The 20243-nt window shown below is 34.4% G+C and overlaps 1 protein-coding gene across 8 annotated transcripts in view; it reads left to right on the top strand.

Moving 5' to 3' along the window:
• Positions 1-20243, top strand: part of TAOK3 (TAO kinase 3) — a 172408-nt gene that overhangs the window by 109912 nt on the left and 42253 nt on the right. For all 8 annotated transcript variants that reach the window (XM_037816550.1, XM_037816556.1, XM_037816551.1 and 5 more), the window contains 5 exons: positions 1782-1895; positions 3124-3215; positions 8172-8265; positions 10569-10650; positions 19119-19286. In XM_037816550.1, coding sequence (XP_037672478.1) covers positions 1782-1895; positions 3124-3215; positions 8172-8265; positions 10569-10650; positions 19119-19286 — 550 coding nt within the window. The remainder of the gene's footprint in view (positions 1-1781; positions 1896-3123; positions 3216-8171; positions 8266-10568; positions 10651-19118; positions 19287-20243) is intronic.

Genomic DNA, 20243 nt, shown 5'->3' with positions numbered 1-20243 from the left:
CATTTAAGTAACAGAGCAAGGATTAAAGGATTAAAACCCAAGTTTCTTGCCTCCTGATCTAGGGCTTTCCTCTACCTCATATTTTCTCTACCACAACTCTATTCTTACCTCCCTCCACTAATTTTTCCTAAGGAAAGATATTATCAATGTTTCCTTCTCTCAGTAAAGAACTTCAATTCAGTTACTTTTTAGGACAAGTAGCGGACTATGAAGTAGGTATAAGGAATCTGAAATGGCTCTTAAGTAAAGAAAACAATTGACATTTTCCATGAAGAAGTGAAACTATTAGGTCAATGGTTCCCCTTCTGTTCCTGTTTTAATCACCCTAGATTAGCACTCATCAGTTACTGGTACCACAAAAGCAGAACTTGCACAAGATAGCAGACCAAATTCCTGCTGTGAATGTGGTTTATTTATAAGAATAAGGAATGAGACTAGCCATGGCTGAGGAATACTGATGAAATTAATTTTTCCATAATTTATATGGATTTGATGACTTTATTAATATAAAGCTATAATTGAATTAATCTGCATGTTAATTGAATATTTTATTCTGTATTGTATTTATCTTTTTCAATATGTAAAAGAAATTGGAAAGTTAAAAAACTTAAAGAATGCTGTTTATTAAAAATAAATACCATGTCTCGCATTTTTGTTATTTTGTTTTAGAACGCAATTCAGTCTTCTGATAGAAGATAATCGAAGAAAGGTTTTTTTGTTGTTGTAAAAAGAAATAAATAATGCTTCTTTTTAGTTCTGTCTTTCAATGCGTAATGTTGTCATGAGGAAGGAAATGGAATTGTCAAGGGGAGATTTTCAGAAAAGTTGTTTTGGAAACATTTGAACCATGTCATTTTCAGTTTGACCTAAGTTTTTGCTCATTTTCTCTGCTTTATCTTTCTACTGCCCATCAACTTAAAATTCTTGGTTCCTAGTATTCATTATACCACATGCCTTTTTAAAAAGAGAATAAGGACTACATCCACATTTTCTCATTCTAAGTTACCATACTGAAGAATGAATTTTAAAAAATCTTATTTTTAAAACTTTCTGCTGCATAAAACATTTGATAGCTTCAGTAGTAACCACTTGCAATTCTTTGTAGTAATACAATATAAATGCAATTTCCTAACACCTAATCCTTGTTTGTTTTGATCTTTCAGGGTCTTCTTTTTACTGTACAGTGTTATTTTTAAAATAACACCTTCTATATAACATGTACCCTCAAATGCCTTAGAGTTGCAGTTACAGTTAAAGACAGAAAGGGTCACAGGCAAGAAAGAAAAGGTATGTGTGTAGTTGAGGTTTATTGGTAGGTAGTCAATACAGAGTCATTGAACATCTATTTAGACTCCAAAAATGTCACAGAATTTGGATTAGAAAAAAAAAAGGCAGTTAAAAATGGCGTCAATTTTCCCATCCTAAGGAATTTTGTTGGTCACTGGGTTTAGCATTTACCAATATGCTTTCGTACATGCAGCAACCACATAGGCTCCTTTGTCTGCCATGTCTGCCTTTTTTCTCCTTGCATTCCCTCCCTCTGAAGACAGCTCTATCTTTAAGTAATTACTGTGACCTACGTGTAAGTACATCCAGGAATCTGGGGTCCCTGACAACATGCAGTAATTACCAAATCCCCTTCTGGCTATCTGAGCAAGGTTTTTTTGTTTTTGTTTTTGTTTTTTTCAATAAACTTTTTGTCTTATTAATTGCATGCTCTGACCTATTCCATAATCAAAATGGAAAAGCAATTTTCTAACCATCTTATTTTTTTCCTATAGGGATATTAAAGCAGGAAATATTCTTCTAACTGAGCCAGGTCAGGTGAAACTAGCTGATTTTGGATCTGCCTCAATGGCTTCTCCTGCCAACTCCTTTGTGGGCACACCTTACTGGTATGTAGAATTAGAACACATGACATAGTTTTAAAATATGCATACATGAACGAGATGGACTCATGGCTTTGGTTGTTTTGGTTTGGTTTGGTTTATTTACAGTGTCTTACCATGTGCTTCAAAATCGGATTTCATTAGAGAAGGATAGAGAAAACTCATTAGCAAAAAGGAAACACTCTGAGTTAGTATAAAATTTATCATGACTAAGTTATTCAAATAATGTTGATGTCACTGAGTGTAAACTAAGCAGGATTATCAACTCAACCAAGCTCAGGTTTTAGATTTCCTTTGGGTTTCTTTTGAACTTTTCTCTTGAGGCAGAGTTTCTAGGCAAGGACAAGGTAGCCTCTTTAGCTTTCTCTGAGTAGCTAACAAACATAAATGTTACTGTCAGTGAAAGAAACCCTTCTTGTCTATGTAGAGTTCTCTGTTACTTTACCTAGCTTGTCATTCTGACTTTAAAGTTTCACAGATTCTATTCAAGATTCCTTTCTTTCCTTTAATAGATGGATGGGAATTTCAACATACCTTGGAAAATGACTTGTGTATCCCTTGAAAATTAATTACCTACTAAAAAAAATCAGCTACTATTTGAGTTTTTTTCCGTCATCATCAAATAGTATTTATTAAGCAACTAGTTACACACATCAGTAGAGAACAGTTCTGTTCAAAGCATATTACACAGATATGGCCCCTGTTCTCCTAATGAAAATCTGTTTTGGACAACAAGCAAAGTAACATCTATTACTATAGCCTGTTATTTTTTTAAGTTGCAATATCTTTGAAATAGCTGATTATATTGCTTTATGTATTTCCAAAAATGTTTAAAGTAATTAGTTTGTTTTTAAGTGTTTTGTATATATTAATTATTTACGTATCTCTATGAGGTAGCCACTAGAATTATCCCCTTTACAGATAAAGAAACTGATACACTGAACATTTAAGTACTTCACCCAAAATTAGACTAATAGGAAGTGGTAAAACCAGGACTTACTGAAAATAATTTATTGCTTCATGTACATTTCCAAGTATATTCTGTATACGTTGAATCCAAGTATATTATGCATATTTTGAATAGTGTTTTTCCAGATGATTTGTTTAAGGAAATAAAATCTTTATCAGAGAAAGTTTTAGAACACCCTCAAAGACAACTATTTCATTGAATCACTTTATTTGGTGAATTGTGTATTTAATTTACAACTTGAGTTTTGTACTTTATGTTTGGTAGGATGGCTCCAGAAGTGATCTTAGCTATGGATGAAGGACAGTATGATGGGAAAGTTGATGTTTGGTCACTTGGGATCACCTGTATTGAATTAGGTGAGTAAAGTTATTTGTTTTCATTGTACTTTTGAGAATCTCTTCTTATTCTGATTGTCAATTTGTTCTTCCAGATGTTATTTAATGAGTTACTGATTTTTGTGTGCTGGGAAATATGTTTATATTTTCTGTATGATCTCGTACAACAAGAGAATATTGGTTTCTCTCTCCTACATTTTCATTATATTGATTTAAGTAAAGGAGTTTGAGCCTATATGGCAGTTAACAAACATGCAAGTACAAGATAAGTACTTATATTTGAAAATATCCTATTGTCATTGTAGTATCTTTTACCTTAATTTACACTCCAGTTTTTATTAGGGAACTCTGAAAACTAATAGCAGGCTTGTTAAGAATCTGACTCTGAAAGCTGTATTTGACCCCTATAGAGAGCATCTTTGGAGTTCATATTAGAATATACCTTCAACCATAAAATTGTTCCCCAAATATTGTTGCAGTTACCTCAGCTTGTCTAAAATACCATGGAATATCTATTCTCTGTTTGTATATTTTGAACTTGAATATATCTTAAGGTTACCTTTATCCAGGGTGCTGGTAGATTTTACAAATGGCTCTGAGGTGGGAGTGGGGGGCAGGGGGATGTCCTGATTTGCAACATTTACTATTTTCCATGGTGTAAATACTCCCACTGTAGCCAGTTTCAAACTACCAGTGTGACTCACTGAATGCAGAGTTGAGAAAAGGTGTGCCAAAGCCAATGTGAGCTGGCTGTAGCACAACACTGCCTTTATCTAGGTATTTATACAAACTTCAAATAAAAAATGTTTAATTAAAAAATTAGTTGTTTAAAATTTTTTATTTAATTTTTTATTTAAATTTAAATTTTTTGTTTACTATCTTCTATCCTAGTTTCCAAATTGATCCTGTAAGAATTATTGAACTTTAGTTTGATCTCAGACTGTGGGTTTCTCTTTCCCTAAAATGTTTGACCTACAAGTAAGACTTGGAAAACTTTGTATGACATTTCTAATTGCTTCAATAACCCCTTCCAACAGGGAAACATGTGGGAAAGATGTACCGTTTATCCCTTATATATATAAAAGAGATATTAATGGGAAAAGTACAGAATTCAGGGAGGAAATATAGATTTGCTTAATTTTCTCCAATAGGTAATATATTCACATGGTTTAAAAATAAAAAAAGACATCTGAAAAATCTTCTTCCACCCCTGGCCTTATCTCCCCAGAGCCTACCCCTTCCCTGCCAACACACACAGGGAATCACAGTTGTTAGTTTCTTTTCTATCCTTGCAGAGTTTCCTTATGAATATACAAACAAATGTGATTATACCCTTATTTTATTCCTTTTTACATCCAAATTAAGATAAACACATGGTTCTGCACTTTTATTTTTCACTTAACAATATCTTGGAGATTGTTTTATGTTAATAACTTAGAAATCTTTTTCATTTTTATTGGCATCATAATAGTCCATTATATGGATATACCATAATTTATTTAATCCCCTGTTGATGGATACTGAGGAGGTAGATGTCTTTTTTAAGTTTCTAATATTGTGTTATTCTCTCTTTTGCTGCTAAGGAAATTGATCTAATCTATTCGCACTTTAAAAGGGGCTTATGATGTACTTTCAGAACTATTATGTAGAACTTAACAAGGAAGTCCTAAAATTCATAGGGCCAAAACTAGCCAAGATAGTGTTGAAGAAATAGAATTTGGACAGAAGAATCATTGCATCAGAATCCATGCCATAATGCTCAGGCATTTAGAGCTCAAGACTTAAACACGGAGCCTCCCTGCTCTGTTTTTGTCAGTATGACATTTTACTGAGTGCCCTGGCCATGTCTGTATTGCTGTTTGATTGACAACCATGCCTCAGTACATCTGCCTGTACTCTAGGTGGCTGGTGTAGACCCCATCTTTATCTCTTACCTCTTACCACAAAAATGCTGATTGACAAACAACTTCAGATTCTCAGGGACATAATTGCTCTTGTGTCTGGGCTCTGCTGGGTTTTGCATGAGTAGGAACTCCATAAATGGTAGTCTTTGTTATTTTATTATTGTCATCAATCACGTTTGTTCGTAACAAATCTTATGCCTTTTCAGGTAGTATTGATCTAAAGATAGGGACATTCTTTGATCATCTTTATTAAAATAAAGCTCAAGTTAGCATGAGCCTCACAAAGCAAAACAATGTCCAACAAATTCAGTGAACTAACCTTCCTGAACCTTGATCTCATATAACACAGAAGGATCATCCACAAAAATTTGATTGTTGTCTTTAAGTAGAAATCACTATTTTTTCTTTTAATTTAGCTCAGTTTTTTATGCTTCTGCTGTTTTTCTTTCATTTGAGAAAATATGAATTCCATATCACAAGGTGGTTCCAAAAGTACTCCCAGTTCCTATTATGCCACTTATGAAGAAACTTCTGTGCAGACTATTACTCTACAGAAAAAGCTGACAGAGTATAAAGGGCCAGATAGTAAATATTTTGGGCTCAGCAGGCCGTACAGTCTCTCCTAACTACTCAACTCTGCTGTTGTAATGTGAAAACAGCCATAGGTACTGTGTTAATGAATGGGCGTGGTTGTGTTCCAATAAAACTTTATTTATAAAAACAGGCTGCCAGGTGAATTTAGCCCCCAGACCATAGTTTACCAATCCTTACTATACAATATTCCAGCTTAGCAATGATCCCTCTTGGCATGGCTCAGAGTGTTTATGTAATGCATCTAACAAAGGACGTGAAAATAGGTGAGGCCATCTGAAGCTAGACTATGGGAGCTGTGCTATGGTAGGCATGCCTTTGTGTGCTTTTCTACTAGAGCTGTTCTACTAGCCCATGGCCCTCTATCATCCTGTTTTGTTCACTGGCAGAGTGCTTGCTACTTATAGGGCTCCACTCCTGCTTCAAAGCTGAGCTACTACTGCCTTTCTTATCAATAATGAATTTTTTTGTTATTGTTGGTACTCTTTGATCCTCAGTAGATCAAAATCCTAAATTGTTTTCTATTTTCTTTAGTCCGCTCTCCCTGCCCTTTCTCGTATGCAACTCTGCTTCTGAGCATCTTGAATTTTATACCTTTTGCAGTGATAGTGCATTTCTCTGATAGTGAATCAAGCCATCATACAGTATCTGCCTTAAACCCCAGGGCTGTCTTTTCATTTCATTAATTTAGTAATTATTTGTGAAGCAAGCAGTCACAAAATGACTGAGAAGATGTATGGACAGATGAATAGAAAAATGGGGACAAAAAGTAAACGAATAATGGGGGAGAGGTGGGGTAAGTGATGTTTTGGGTGTTCTTTTTTACTTCATTTTAATTTTTATTCTTATTTTTTATTTGATTTTTTGGAGTAATGAAAATGTTCAAAAATTGTAGAGATGAATGCACGTGGCTTTGAATACTTCAAGTTGCCAGATGGCCAAATTCTAGAAACTTTAAGTCCATCTCCTGAAAAATAAAATACACCTGAACAAGTTTTTTTACCTTCTACCTTTGGAATACATATAAATCTGTTTGTCCCCATTGCAATTTTAAAATGTCCACTTGTTAACAGTTTGTGTCTCTGTAATCCCTGTAATCTATTTATTGAGTATAAAGTATCTTGTTAAGATATCAGTAAAAATATTTGTAGGATCATAGAATATCACATTCCAAAGGTATCAGAGATCATTTAGGCAAGACTATGTAAAGCCCCTCCAAAGCATCACTGATAGATAAGTAGACTCATCTGCTTGAATTCTGCCAGTGACTTTAAGTTCACTGCTTCTCGACATTGTCCATTCCAGTTTTGTTCTTTTTGGACCACTCTGGCTTTTTGCACGTTCTTCTTTCTGGGAGTGAAAATTTCTCCTCTATAAATTCTACCCTTAGTTCTTGTTCTCTTTCTTAGCTCTACATAGAATAGGTCCAATTTCCCATTTTAGAAATGGTTAATAGAAGAATCTTTACTTAAAAACCAAAGTTCTCTGGTAAAACCAGAGATCAGGTTGTGAATTAGAAAGTGGGGCTACAGAAAAAATCCATTAGGGTAAGCACAGTAGAAAGATATAGTGATTTATCTTCTATGTCTAATAAATAGCATAAAATTAAGTGTACTCAGATCTAGAACCTTGTTTCTTTCATTTGGTCTACAAATGGAACACCTGATGTGTGACTAGTATTTCATTACATACTCTGGGGGAATAAATAGAAGAATTAGAGTATTAGAGTCATAAAATCTTGCTTTTAGTGTTTTAATTTATTTTAACAGAAAAGATTTGTATTTATATAAATTCAATAGGTGAGCATGTGCCTAAAAAGCAGTATAACAAAGGAGAGCTGTCAGAGTCCCAGCAGAGATCACAATGGGCTGAGGTAGAATAAATCCTGAGTTTTGCATTAGAATGGTCCGGGACTTTATTATTTATCCTCCTTTTCTTCCCTCGCACTTCTACCTCCCTCTCCCTTTAGCAGTCCTTTGGCCTAGATGAGCCTTCAAACACTGTTTATTGATTTGAATTTCATATGACCTCCCATGACATGTTAGTGATGTTTAAGATGCTCCATTCTATAATAATCTTTGTTTCTCCATTCTACTTTTCCATGCTATCTGAATTTTTAAAATGAATAGATAGTTTTAAAGTTAAAAAACATCTACACAGATCTCTCTCTCTCACACACACACACACACACACACACACACACACACACACACACACACACAAACACACACACACACACACAAAGGACACAAAGGGGTTCATACCTATTGTGGGAAGACAGGCAAAGGCCAGCCTTTTGAAGAGACTTGAAAAAAATAAGAAATTTTATCCTAGGCCGACCTTAAAGATTAAGTGGATTATGTGATATGATGACAGTAATGAGCTATTGATTTAGCAGCAAAGTTTTGCTCATAGTTCCTTATTTCTCTATCTGCCTGATTTCTTTCAAGAATTGCTTTATCATTTTTCTTTCATCTTCCAGCGGAACGGAAGCCCCCCCTTTTCAACATGAATGCAATGAGTGCCTTATATCACATTGCCCAGAATGACTCCCCGATGTTACAGTCTAATGAATGGTAAGACTCTGCCATCATTTTAAATGTCCAAGAAAATCACAATATGCATTTTGTACTTTAATAAAATTACATTTTAAATACCTCATCTAAAAGCATTCCCATTCCTTCATTCTGTTATAATAAAGGATATTGATGCTTTACAGGTATCAAATGTCAACATCCACACATACTCATGCATATTTTTATTTATTTCTGCCCTCACCCCATAGCTTTCACTGTGTTCTTAATATGCGTGGTAACTGAAATTCTACAGGGAACATGTCCTGCTACCCTCCTAACAAATCTAGTACCTCAAATCATGATGGTCTTGTATGGATCATCTATTCTTATCCACGTCTTAGCAGAGATAAAGTACCCTGTCTGATGTCATTCTTTTTCCAGTATTTGCCTTTTTTTTTTTTACTATGTGTATTTAAATGTGTTGAGACAGAACATATACTGTTCTGAAGACATATTATTCCTTGCTGAAAATTAGAGCATTTTGATAACTATTTGGGCCACAAGAGTTTTATAGAAAAAGGGAAATTTTTTTTTTAATCTTCATTTTATTGAGATATATTCATATACCACGCAGTCATACAAAACAAATCGTACTTTCGATTGTTCACAGTACCATTACATAGTTGTACATTCATCACCCAAATCAATCCCTGACACCTTCATTAGCACACACACAAGAATAACAAGAATAATAATTAGAGTGAAAAAGAGCAATTGAAGTAAAAAAGAACACTGGGTACCTTTGTCTGTTTGTTTTCTTCCCCTATTTTTCTACTCATCCATCCATAAACTAGACGAAGTGGAGTGTGGTCCTTATGGCTTTCCCAATCCCCTTGTCACCCCTCATAAGCTACATTTTTATACAACTGTCTTCGAGATTCATGGGTTCTGGGTTGTAGTTTGATAGTTTCAGGTATCCACCACCAGCTACCCCAATTCTTTAGAACCTAAAAAGGGTTGTCTAAAGTGTGCGTAAGAGTGCCCACCAGAGTGACCTCTCGGCTCCTTTTGGATTCTCTCTGCCACTGAAGCTTAAGAAAAAGGGAAATTTTAAAAAGGAGTGGGCAAAATGGAACTTTCAAGAGAGTAATAGTTTTCATTCAGAAAACATTCCTAGGTTCTCCAACCCTTATGCTTCAAGTTTTACTACCTGGTTATAGGTTGTAGGTACTTGAAGAATTACCAACCAGTAATATAGGCTTGAGACGATGAGAATTATCTTTGCAGAGAGAAAAATGTTTATAAACTATTACATAGAATTTTTCATTTTCTGATATATATTATGACTTTTCCTCCAATCAGTGTTATTGAGATATATTCACATACCCTACAGTCATCCACAGTGTACAATCAGTTGTTCACAGTACCATCATATAGTTGTGCATTCATCACCAAAATCAATTTTTGAACAGTTTCACTACTCCAAAAAATATAAAAATAAGAATAAAAATACAAGAACACCCAAAACATCCCATCCTCCCATCCCCACCTATTATTCATTTAATTTTTGTCCCCATTTTTCTACTCATCTGTCTACACACTGGATAAAAGAAGTGTGAGCCACAAGATTTTCACAATCACACAGTCACACCATGTAAGCTACATAGTTATACACTTGTCTTCAAGAATCAGGGCTACTGGGTTGCAGTTCGTTTCAGGTATTTCCTTCTAGCTATTCCAATACACTAAAAACTAAAAAGGGGTATCTGTATAATGCATAAGAATACCTTCCAGAATGACCTCTTGACTCCATTTGAAATCTCTCAGCCCATGAAACTTTACTTTGTTTCATTTCTCTTCCCCTTTTTGGTCAAGAAGACATTGTCAATCCCATGATGCTGGGTCCAGGCTTATCCCCCAGAGTCATGTCCCACGTTGCCAGGGAGATTTGTATCCCTGGGAGTCATGTCCTACGTAGAAGGGGGGGCAGTAAGTTTACCTGCTGAGTGGGCTTAGAGAGACAGAGGCCACATCTGAGTGACAAAAGAGGTTTTCTGTGGGAGACTCTTAGCACAATTATAAGTAGACAGCCTTTCCTTTAATATGTTATGATTTGACCTTACCTATATTTTAAGATATAATTATTGCTTGAGTGACTTCAAATTGTGTCCACTTTCATTATATAAAAGAATTAACTTTAGATGCTATAAACCGGAAAATAGTCCAGTTCTCATGATATTCCAAAATATTTTATTAAAAATCCTCTAAAATGCAAAAATTCTCCTTGAGTGAAAATTGTTTTAAGAATCAGTGCACTTTACAAATCTTGATTTTATTTTCCTTCAATGTATTTGCACACACAGGACAGATTCCTTCAGGAGATTTGTTGATTACTGCTTGCAGAAAATACCTCAGGAAAGGCCAACGTCAGTGGAACTATTACGGGTAATTTTTCAAATTTATATTTGAGGAAGAGGAGTTAAAGTCATGTTATAGTGGAATATAGTAAATCAATTCTGTGGAAGCTCATCATGACAAACTGGATTAGAACATGCTGCCTCATCATTTGTCCAGAGATAATAGTTAGTCAGAGATATTCAGTCCTTTCTTGGAACAGAGTCTACTACTGATTTTTATGCCCACTTTGGGATTTTCAGTTAGGTTGTTGACCAACCTTCAGGCAGTGAAGATATATGATAAATATATAAAGCATATATTTGCATAACATTGCATCATCCATGATAATATGTGAAATACATTCGTTTTATTTAAACATCGCATCTTTGAACATCTCTTTTCATGTAATATTTTATTATAGATTTTATACCCAGGAGATGTGTTCCATCAATTCTGTGGAAATCTTTTACAATACAGATATCTTTTATTTGGCACAAAATAATCCAGATTAATCTAACATTTTTCTGAATATATGTTTTCCAACCCTTTTTTTCTTTGTGTTTCATGTCTAGATTAGCTAAATTTTGTTATTGAGCAATTTTTGCAAGAAATGCTCAGAAAGGCTGTGTTGCCTAAATTTGCAAGGCTTGAAAATGTCAGCTGCCTTTATAATTGAAGAGCACACTGACTAGTTAAAAAATTCTTGGTTTACATTTTCTTTTCCTTAGAACTCTGTAAGCATTGCTCTACACTTTTCTGGCTTTGAGTATTCTTGAAGAGGTAGGTCCGAAGGCAACTGGTTTATGCAACCCAAAATAAATTTTTCTTCTTGTGAGTGGTAGGCCTCAAGAATATGGTGGCAGAAGCAACAGGGCCAAGGACTCTACCTTATTCTTCTTTGACATACAGCCATCACATATTCTAGACATGAGCAAAAGCTCCAAAGTTCTATAGGGGAAAATGGCAGCTAGAACAAAACACCAGAAACATGAGATAGTATCTCTATTACTTTAAAGTAGACAAAGATTTTTTTTTTTAAAAAAAAAAAGCAGGACTGAAAAATTGCTACCTTAAAGGTAGAAAGGGGTACATTGGGCTTTATTAAAATTAAGGGGAAAAAATCTCATGGAAAATAGCTCAAGGATTCAAGGATGAATTTTAGGGCAACATTCAACAGGAAGATATAACAAGCAAGTGGATAGAGGTAAAGAAAGAAATGGCAGAGAAAATTTAAAGCATAACACCAAAAATCAATTCAAAGTGGATTGAAGAACTAAATATAAGACCCAAAACTATCAAACTCCAAGAAGAAAACAGAAGGAAGCATCTTCAGGACCAGTGTTAGGCAATGATTTCTTAGACTTTACACCCAAAGCACAAGCAACAAATGAAAAAAATAGATAAATGGGACCTCATCAAAATTAAAATTTCTGTGCCTCAAAGGACTTTATCATGAAAGTAAAACAACCACCTACACAATGGGAGAAAATATTTGGAAATCACATAGCCGATACAGGTTTACTATCCAGAATATATAAAGAAATTCTTAAGCTTAACAACAAAAAGACAAACAGCCCAATTAAAAAATGGACAAAGACTTGAATAGACATCTCACAAGGAAGATATACAAGTGGCCAGAAGGCACCTGAAGAGATGCTCAACATCCTTAGCCATCAGGGAAATGCAAATCAAAACCACAATGAGATACCATTTCACACCCATTAAAATGGCTCCTATTACAAAATTGGAAAATAGCAAATGTTGGAAAGGGTGCAGAGAAATAGGGACACTCATTCATTGCTGGTGGCAGTGTAAAATGGTGCAACCACTGTGGAAGGCAGTTTGGTGGTTCCTCAGAAAGCTAAGAGTAGAACTACCATATGACCCAACAATCCCACTACTAGGTATATACCCAGAAGATCTGAAAGCAGGGACTCAAAACAGATATTTGCACACCAATGTTCATAGCTGTTTTGTTCACAGTTGCCAAAAGATGGAAGCACCTCATCTGTCCATCAACCAATGATGGGATAAATAAAGTGTGGTATATAAACACAATGAAATATTACTCATCTGTAAGAAGGAATGAAATCCCAATACATGTGACAATATGAATGAACCTTGAAGACATCAGGTTGCATCAAATATGCCAGACACAAAAGGACAGATATTGTATGATCTCACTGATTTGAAATAATTAAGATAAGCAAACTCATAGAGTCAGGATCTATAATGCAGGCACCTGGAGACAGATGGGGATAGGGAATGGGAAATTAAGGCTTAAAGTATATGGGGTTCCTATTTGGAATGATGGAAATGTTTTCGTAATGGATTGTGGTGATGGTAGCACAACATAATGAACATAATTAAGAGCACTGAAGTATATCTCTGAAAATGATTAACAGGGGAAATGTTAGATTTTATATATGGTAACAGAATAAAAATTTTTTAAAGTCCATGGAACTACACTACACAGTGAATCAACACCATGGGCTCTAGTTAATAGTATAATTATAAAAATGTGTTATCTTCAATTGTAACAAGTGTTCCACATCAATGTAAAATGTTAATAATGGGGTGGTGTATGGGAACTGTATATTTTATGCATGATTGGTCTATAAAGCTATAACTTCTCTAATAAAAAATAAAACATAGACTTAAAATCATATTAGAAGCAATACACTAATATTAATATTAACAATTATAATTAATAATTATACTATATTATATATCATAATTATAAATTATATATATAACTAATATAAATAAATACTAGATAATAAATAATATAAATATAAATAAGTGTAATATAAATATAATGTAATTTATAATGATTATAAATATAAATATAAATTTATATATAAGTATATAATTTATATAAATATAAATTATAAATTATAATTTAAAATATAAACAATCATAAATAAAATACAAATATATTTTATATAAAAATATAAATATGTAAAGAAATTATGAATATGTAATTATGTATATAATTTTGTATTATATATTATAATCACATAATTATATAACTAGTTATTAATATTAATTAATTGTTACTACTTGACTGAACAGTCAGGTACATGGTAGATAGGCTTTAAGGAAATAAAACCAAATTTAAATGCAAAAGAAAAAGTTCTGAAAATTATTACAGAGGAAATTGTACATGTAGAAGATAAAGGATATCCAATGTATGCTTTTTTTTCTTGGAGAAGAAAGCAAAACACATGGAGCAGAAAATATTTAAAGGTATACCTGAAGAAAATTTTTCTGGAAATAAAAATTTGGATCTTTATTATTATTTTTTTTTCTGGGCCAAATCAGTGGACCCACCATTTATTCAACGAATTTTTGCTGATTGTCTACTGAGTGCCAAGCACTGAGAATACACTAGTACACACACAAAAAAAATAGACCCTGCCCTCATGGAGTTTTTGCTAATGAAGAAGCAAGAAAATAAATAAGTATATAATACGTCAAGTGGTGATAAATTTCTTTGCAGAAAAATAAAGCAGAGACAGGGATAGAGTGATAGGAGCAGCTTGTTTTAGATAAGGGATTAGGGAAGCCCCTTCTAAGGAAGTGACATTTGAGCGGAATCCTGAAATGAGGGACCATGAAACTGATCTTCAGTGATGAAAAAATCATATTCTGGTAATGTTTCTGAACTCTAAGGATAAAGTATACAAGCAAGTTGAAAAAATTGATTTTTGGGTAGACAAACCAGTTGGCTTCAGATCTACCTCTTCAGGACATTGAAAGTCAGAAAACAGTAGAACAATGCCTACAGAATTTAAGGAAAAGAAAATGTAAACCAAGAATTTTTTACCTAGTGAAGGTGTTCTTCAATTATTAAGGCAGCTGGCATTTTCAGGCCTTGCAAATTTAGGCAATACAGCCTTTCTGAGCATTTCTTGAAAAAACTGCTCAATAACAAGATCCATCCAATCTAGGGATGAATGTAAGAAGGGAGAGAATTAATGAATTGGGGACTAGAGAAACTGGCAAAAAGGACTAGTAGTGAACATTGAATTTAAATGACCCCAAATTTTTTTATTTATTTATTTTGCATGGACAAAGAGACTGTAAATTCCTCATTTTATTTTAGGTTAAATAATTAATTATTTAATAGGTAATATAATTTTCAAAAGGTAAAAATACAGTAGAATGTAGAGGATGAAAAGTAAATCTTCCTGTTCTAGGTCCCTCCGCAGAGTTGGCAGCCACTGTCACCAATTTCATTTGTCCTTTCAGAGATAGTTTATGTATATGGAAGTATATATTCTTTTTTATTTTTACATAAGTGGCAGCAAACTATAAACACTGTTTACCTTATTTTTTTTTAACTTTATAGTGTGTTTAGGGCACCGTTCCCTATTATTATAAGCGGAATTACCTCATTCTTTTTAATGGCTACATAGTATTCTCAGGTGGACCATAATTTGTTCAACCACCATTAGGGCATTTCCAATCTTTTGCTTTTATGAAGTGTGTTGCAATGAATATTCTTGTACATAAGTTATTTTGCACCTTTATAAGGACATCTAAAGGATAAATTCCTGGAAGTAGAATTGCTCTTCAAAGGGTATGTGGACTTCAGATGGAGGTAGATACTGCCAAATAGTCCTCTAAAGAGGGCATACTAATTTATAGTCCCACTAACAAAGTATGGGTACTGAAACTTTTTGAACTTTGCCTGTCAGATGGGTGAAAAACTTATCTCACTGTAGTTTTAATTTGCATTTCTCGTTTTAAGTTAGGTTGAACATCTTTCATATGTTGAAAAGCCATTTCTATTCCCTTTTCTGTGTACACCCTATGATCTTTGCCCATTTATCTATTGAGCTGTTGGGTTTTTTTCTTTATTGAGTCATAGTAGCTCTTGCAAATGTTTTTCCTGTTTATTTTTTTACACAATAAAAGCTATGTAGTTATATAATCATCATCAAGAATCAGGGCTATTGCATTACAGTTTAACAGTTTCAGGTGCTTCCTGCTAGCTACTCTAATACACTAGACTCTAAAAAAGAATATCTATAATAATGCATAAGAATAACCTCCAGAATGACCTCTCGACTCTATTTGAAACCTCTTAGCCCTTAAAACTTTATTTCATTTCATTTCTTTTCCCCCTTTTGATCAAGAAGGAATCCTCAATCCCATAATGTCAGGGCCAGGCTCATCCCTGGGAGTCATGTCCCACATTGCCAGGGAGACTTACACCCCTGGGAGTCATGTCCCACATAGGGGGGCAGGTAGTCAGTTAATTTGCCGAGTTCCTATTTATTTTTTGACTTTCTTTATGCTAGCCTTTGATCATGCAAAAATTTGTTATAGGGAATGAGGTAGAAATCCAACTGTTTATATCCTAGTTGGCTATTTAGTTATTCTTAATTTTTTTAAAAATAATCCATCAGTTCTTCACTGGTTATAGTGTCACTTTTACATTGAATCCATTTAAATATAGAAATTAAGGTGAAATTATATAAATGGTTAAAGAACAGAATGTAAAAGTTATAAATATTGACAATGTGAAAACAATCACATAACTAGAAAAAACTAGGGCAGGAAAGAAATGTACATGTATTAATTTTCTTCCTTCAGAGTAGATGATCAGTAATATCTCAAATTGAAATACATAGTTTTTTTTTAAACTAACTCCAATCACTTAAGTTTTCATAACATTTTTTTTTCCTTAATTTTACAGGATCTTTTAGGGACTGATAATTCTTTTGGTGAAAAATTGTTATTGAAGTTGAGCAATCATTTTACTTCAGTTTGTTTTACTTCTGTTAAGTTCAAGTATATCTTAATTTAATAGATTATATTTAAAATTAGCAAGTATAATAAGATTCCCATTTAAAATTATTTCAAGATATCCATTGTTCTGAGAAAGAGAGAAAGAGATAATGTTTAAAATGGTGTTCCATAAATTAATAATATTTATTTCTGGAAGGTAGGATTTTGGATGATTTTATTTTCTTCTGTGCATTTTTCTGTATTATTTGATTGTTTAAAATAAACATATTTACAGAAACAGTAAAGTCATTCTTTTAAAAGTATTTGAGAACCTTTTCATTGTAGGAGTGGGGGTAGAAAGCATATTGCAACCAGTCAGGAATGAATTAGAGGAAAGGAAATAGAGACAGTGAGTATAGACTACTCCTGGACTTTGGGGAATAGTGAGAAGTTGGGTTTGCAGTCAGAGAACAGCATAAGCAAAGTCATAGAGATGTGAAAAGGCATGGCATGTGGCTAGAGTTAACTAGAATGTACTATGCAATGGATAGGAAGGAGGAATAAGGGTGACCAGATTTGAACCTATTAATATAAGCTCTGAAAAGCTGGACTTTATCATGGAGGCAATGAGAGTTTTTAAAATGTTGAGTGTATCATTTAAGAACAAGCATAAGCAGGGAAAGTGTTTAAATTATGTCATGCAATAAGAAATCCAGGACATTGGGAAAGACCTAGAACTAAAGCAGCTAAAAATGTCAACATCAGGCAAGTCCCTTTTATCTTCCTACTTTCACCCATTCTTAGCATATGACCTTTTTCTTGGTCACATAGTGGCTGCTGCATCTCCAGGACTCAAGTCCTTATTCGAAACAAGAAGAGGGGAGAGCAAAGAGCAAAATGCCTGCTCGTCATTTGCCTTGCGCTTTTATTTTAGAAAAGTAGAGCCTTCCTCAGAGACTTCTGTCTGTATCTCGCTGGCCAGAATTCTGTCGCTTGGTTATCTGTATCTGCACAGAGGCTGAAACTCAGCTGTTTTACTTTCTAGTGCTTACAGTGGGGAAAGGCAAGGAGAGGGGATTGGAATGGGAGATAAGTGAATCACAGGATCTGTCACATGATCAAATCTGTGTTTTAGAAAGATAATTGTGGTGGTAGAATACTAGGGGGAAAAAAAGAAGAAGAAACCTGGGTTGCAGCCCCAGCTCTTCCATTAACTAGCTGTGTAAATCACTTAACTTCTCTGGGCCTACGTTTCTTCACCTTGAAAACAAAAGAATTTCTAAAAACCATTCCTGCTCTGAAATTTTGTAATCGGTCATAGCTTGAAGTTTACTAAAAACTGATTTGCTCTTGTGTAATTGCAAGCACTGGAATAGCAAACTAATTTACCTTCTCCCCTTCTTTCTTGAAAGCTTGAAATGTGCAAGCGACACCAACTTCTGGGTATGTGTAACATTTTCAGAAAGGACTCATTACAGAGGAAGAGATATTTTATAAAACCAGGAGCAAAAGCCACAATTCCCTTGATAGCAAAGTCAGGGTGAAGAACCACAAGACATGTAGATTGATTTCTCATGAGGGTTCTACTCTTCTTTTATATCTTATTTAAATTATAAAGAAATGAAATCCATTCCATCATCTAAGGACCAGCACATCATATCTCATTTTCCTAATTTCTTCAAATCATGAGTAATTTCACACAAGTGAATTTTCCACATAATCGAACCGTTTGTTTAAAAAACAAATCTTCCCCTCCCACTTTTGACAAGTTTTTGTAGTAATCTTGCCAAAATATATGATGTGCTTCCTAGCCTTCTTAAAGAGAGTATACTGAACATAATTTCACTTCTTTGATGGCTCAGACACAGTAGTGTTTCATGGACTCTTGGGGTATAAAAGGGCTATGTAGAGGGCATTTGTTCTTTTGCAAAATAGCCCACAAACCTTTGTATTTGTTTGCTTAAGTATGTTAGTCATGGAATTTCTGTCTCTTTCTGTACTGTCAGGCTGTCAGGGAACTTTCAAAGGATACTTCTTTTTACAGTGGGTAGCCCTACCTCCACTGGTTTGCCAGCTTTCACTTTCCAACTCTTATTCCCTGTTTCTATCCTGCTATGGGCTGAGAGACCAGGAAACCAGAATATATGTTGGGTAATAGATAATATTGAAAGTGAGGGCTGTTTGTATCAAGAAAAGCTTATGAACATTGGGGCAGTTATTTCCACTCCTCAGAGGCCCTGTCCGTTTATTTCTGGGTGAACAGCTCTGTGAAGGGAAAAGGAAGTTGCAGGGACTCTGACCCCTGGAGAAATTGAACAGCTCCATATTTTTAAGCATATACTATATGGCCACAGAAATAGAAAACAAAATATGCACAAATCTGTTTTCAAAAGGGTAGTATGTATATGTGTTGCATGGGGCAGGTATCAGGCCAATTATAACAAAAATAGACAATACTCTGTATTGTTTTAAGATTTGAAAACTACAAGCCTCTCTGCTACTATTTGAAGTTCTAGTTACCGTTACTATTTTTTACAATAAAGTAAGCCTCAAGCATTCTGATGTAACCTCTAGGACAAAAGTCCACAAAATTGGGCTTGAGGAAGAGGAGAAAAGCAATGTTTATCACTTTTTAACATTTATGCAATATGAGAGGCTACATGAAAATCATCTATAGAATCTTTTATGCTCCTCTATCTACTTTTTTTGTCTCCATCTTGCACTTAAATATACATTTCTTCATTATCAATATCTGTTTTTCCTCCTCCCTCAATCAGCATGACTTTGTTCGACGAGAACGACCACTACGTGTCCTAATTGACCTCATACAGAGAACTAAAGATGCTGTTCGCGAGCTTGATAACCTACAGTACAGAAAAATGAAAAAAATCCTTTTCCAAGAGAAACGAAATGGACCCTTGAATGAGTCACAAGAGGATGAAGAAGTAGGTTCAATTTGTTTCAGCAGGTGCTTATAGAGTACCTACTATGTGATAACATTCAGGACTGGGCAATGTGAAAACATTTCTGAGGCTAAAAATATAACTGATGCTTTCTGCCTGAAGAGACCTGCAGGGTCACTGAAAGCAAATTCATAAAATAACTCTTATATAAGGCAAAATATGAAAAATGCTATAGAGATACATCATGAAGCAGGGGTCCTTAGTGGGGAGAAAGTAAATCTGCTGGTAGGGATCAGTGAAGGTTCTATGGAAGACATGATGCAATTGGCTTTCGACAGATGAACATGGGGTATTTGAGACTCAGGAAGATGCTGGACTTTAGTAAGATTATCCTGGCAACAGAATATAAGATGATTGAGTGGGTGATCTCCTGGGTAATAGTCCACACAAGAGATAATAAAGGCAGTGTCAATGGGAATGGGTTAAAAAGGAACACTTCTGAGAAACATTGTAGAAGTAGATTTGATGATACATGGCTTTTCATTAAAGTGATGATGACAGATGAAGAAGAGTTTAAAGGTGACTCTGAGCATTTAAGCGTGGATGACTAGGAGGATGTCAATACCAAGGACAGAAAAAAAGATTGGGAGGAAGAGCAAGTTTCAGAAGATTTCAGTTTGGTGCTAGGAGTTTAACATCCTAACTTCATATACTACTGACATCATAAACAGATGGAAATGTTTGAAGGGGAGATGATTTCCTCATTTCCCACTCAAATGATTGAAGAAAAATTGGTTGAGTATGAAGGGACACTTTGATGGTTGGGACACCTAAATGGTCTTGTCTAGCAGTAGTTGGGATGTACAAATCCAGAACATAGGAAAGATGTCTGGGCAAAGGCTAACTGGTTAGGGATCAAGAGCCTTAAAATGATAATGAATCAAGGAGTTGAATGTAGCATGAGAAGAGGGTCCATGTAATAAGAAAATGGAGACCTAG

This window comes from Choloepus didactylus, chromosome 23, assembly GCF_015220235.1.
Source record: "Choloepus didactylus isolate mChoDid1 chromosome 23, mChoDid1.pri, whole genome shotgun sequence".
Classification (NCBI taxonomy): Eukaryota; Metazoa; Chordata; class Mammalia; order Pilosa; family Megalonychidae; genus Choloepus; species Choloepus didactylus.
Note: the sequence above shows the minus strand (reverse complement) of the source record. Positions and strands in the feature narration are given on the sequence as shown.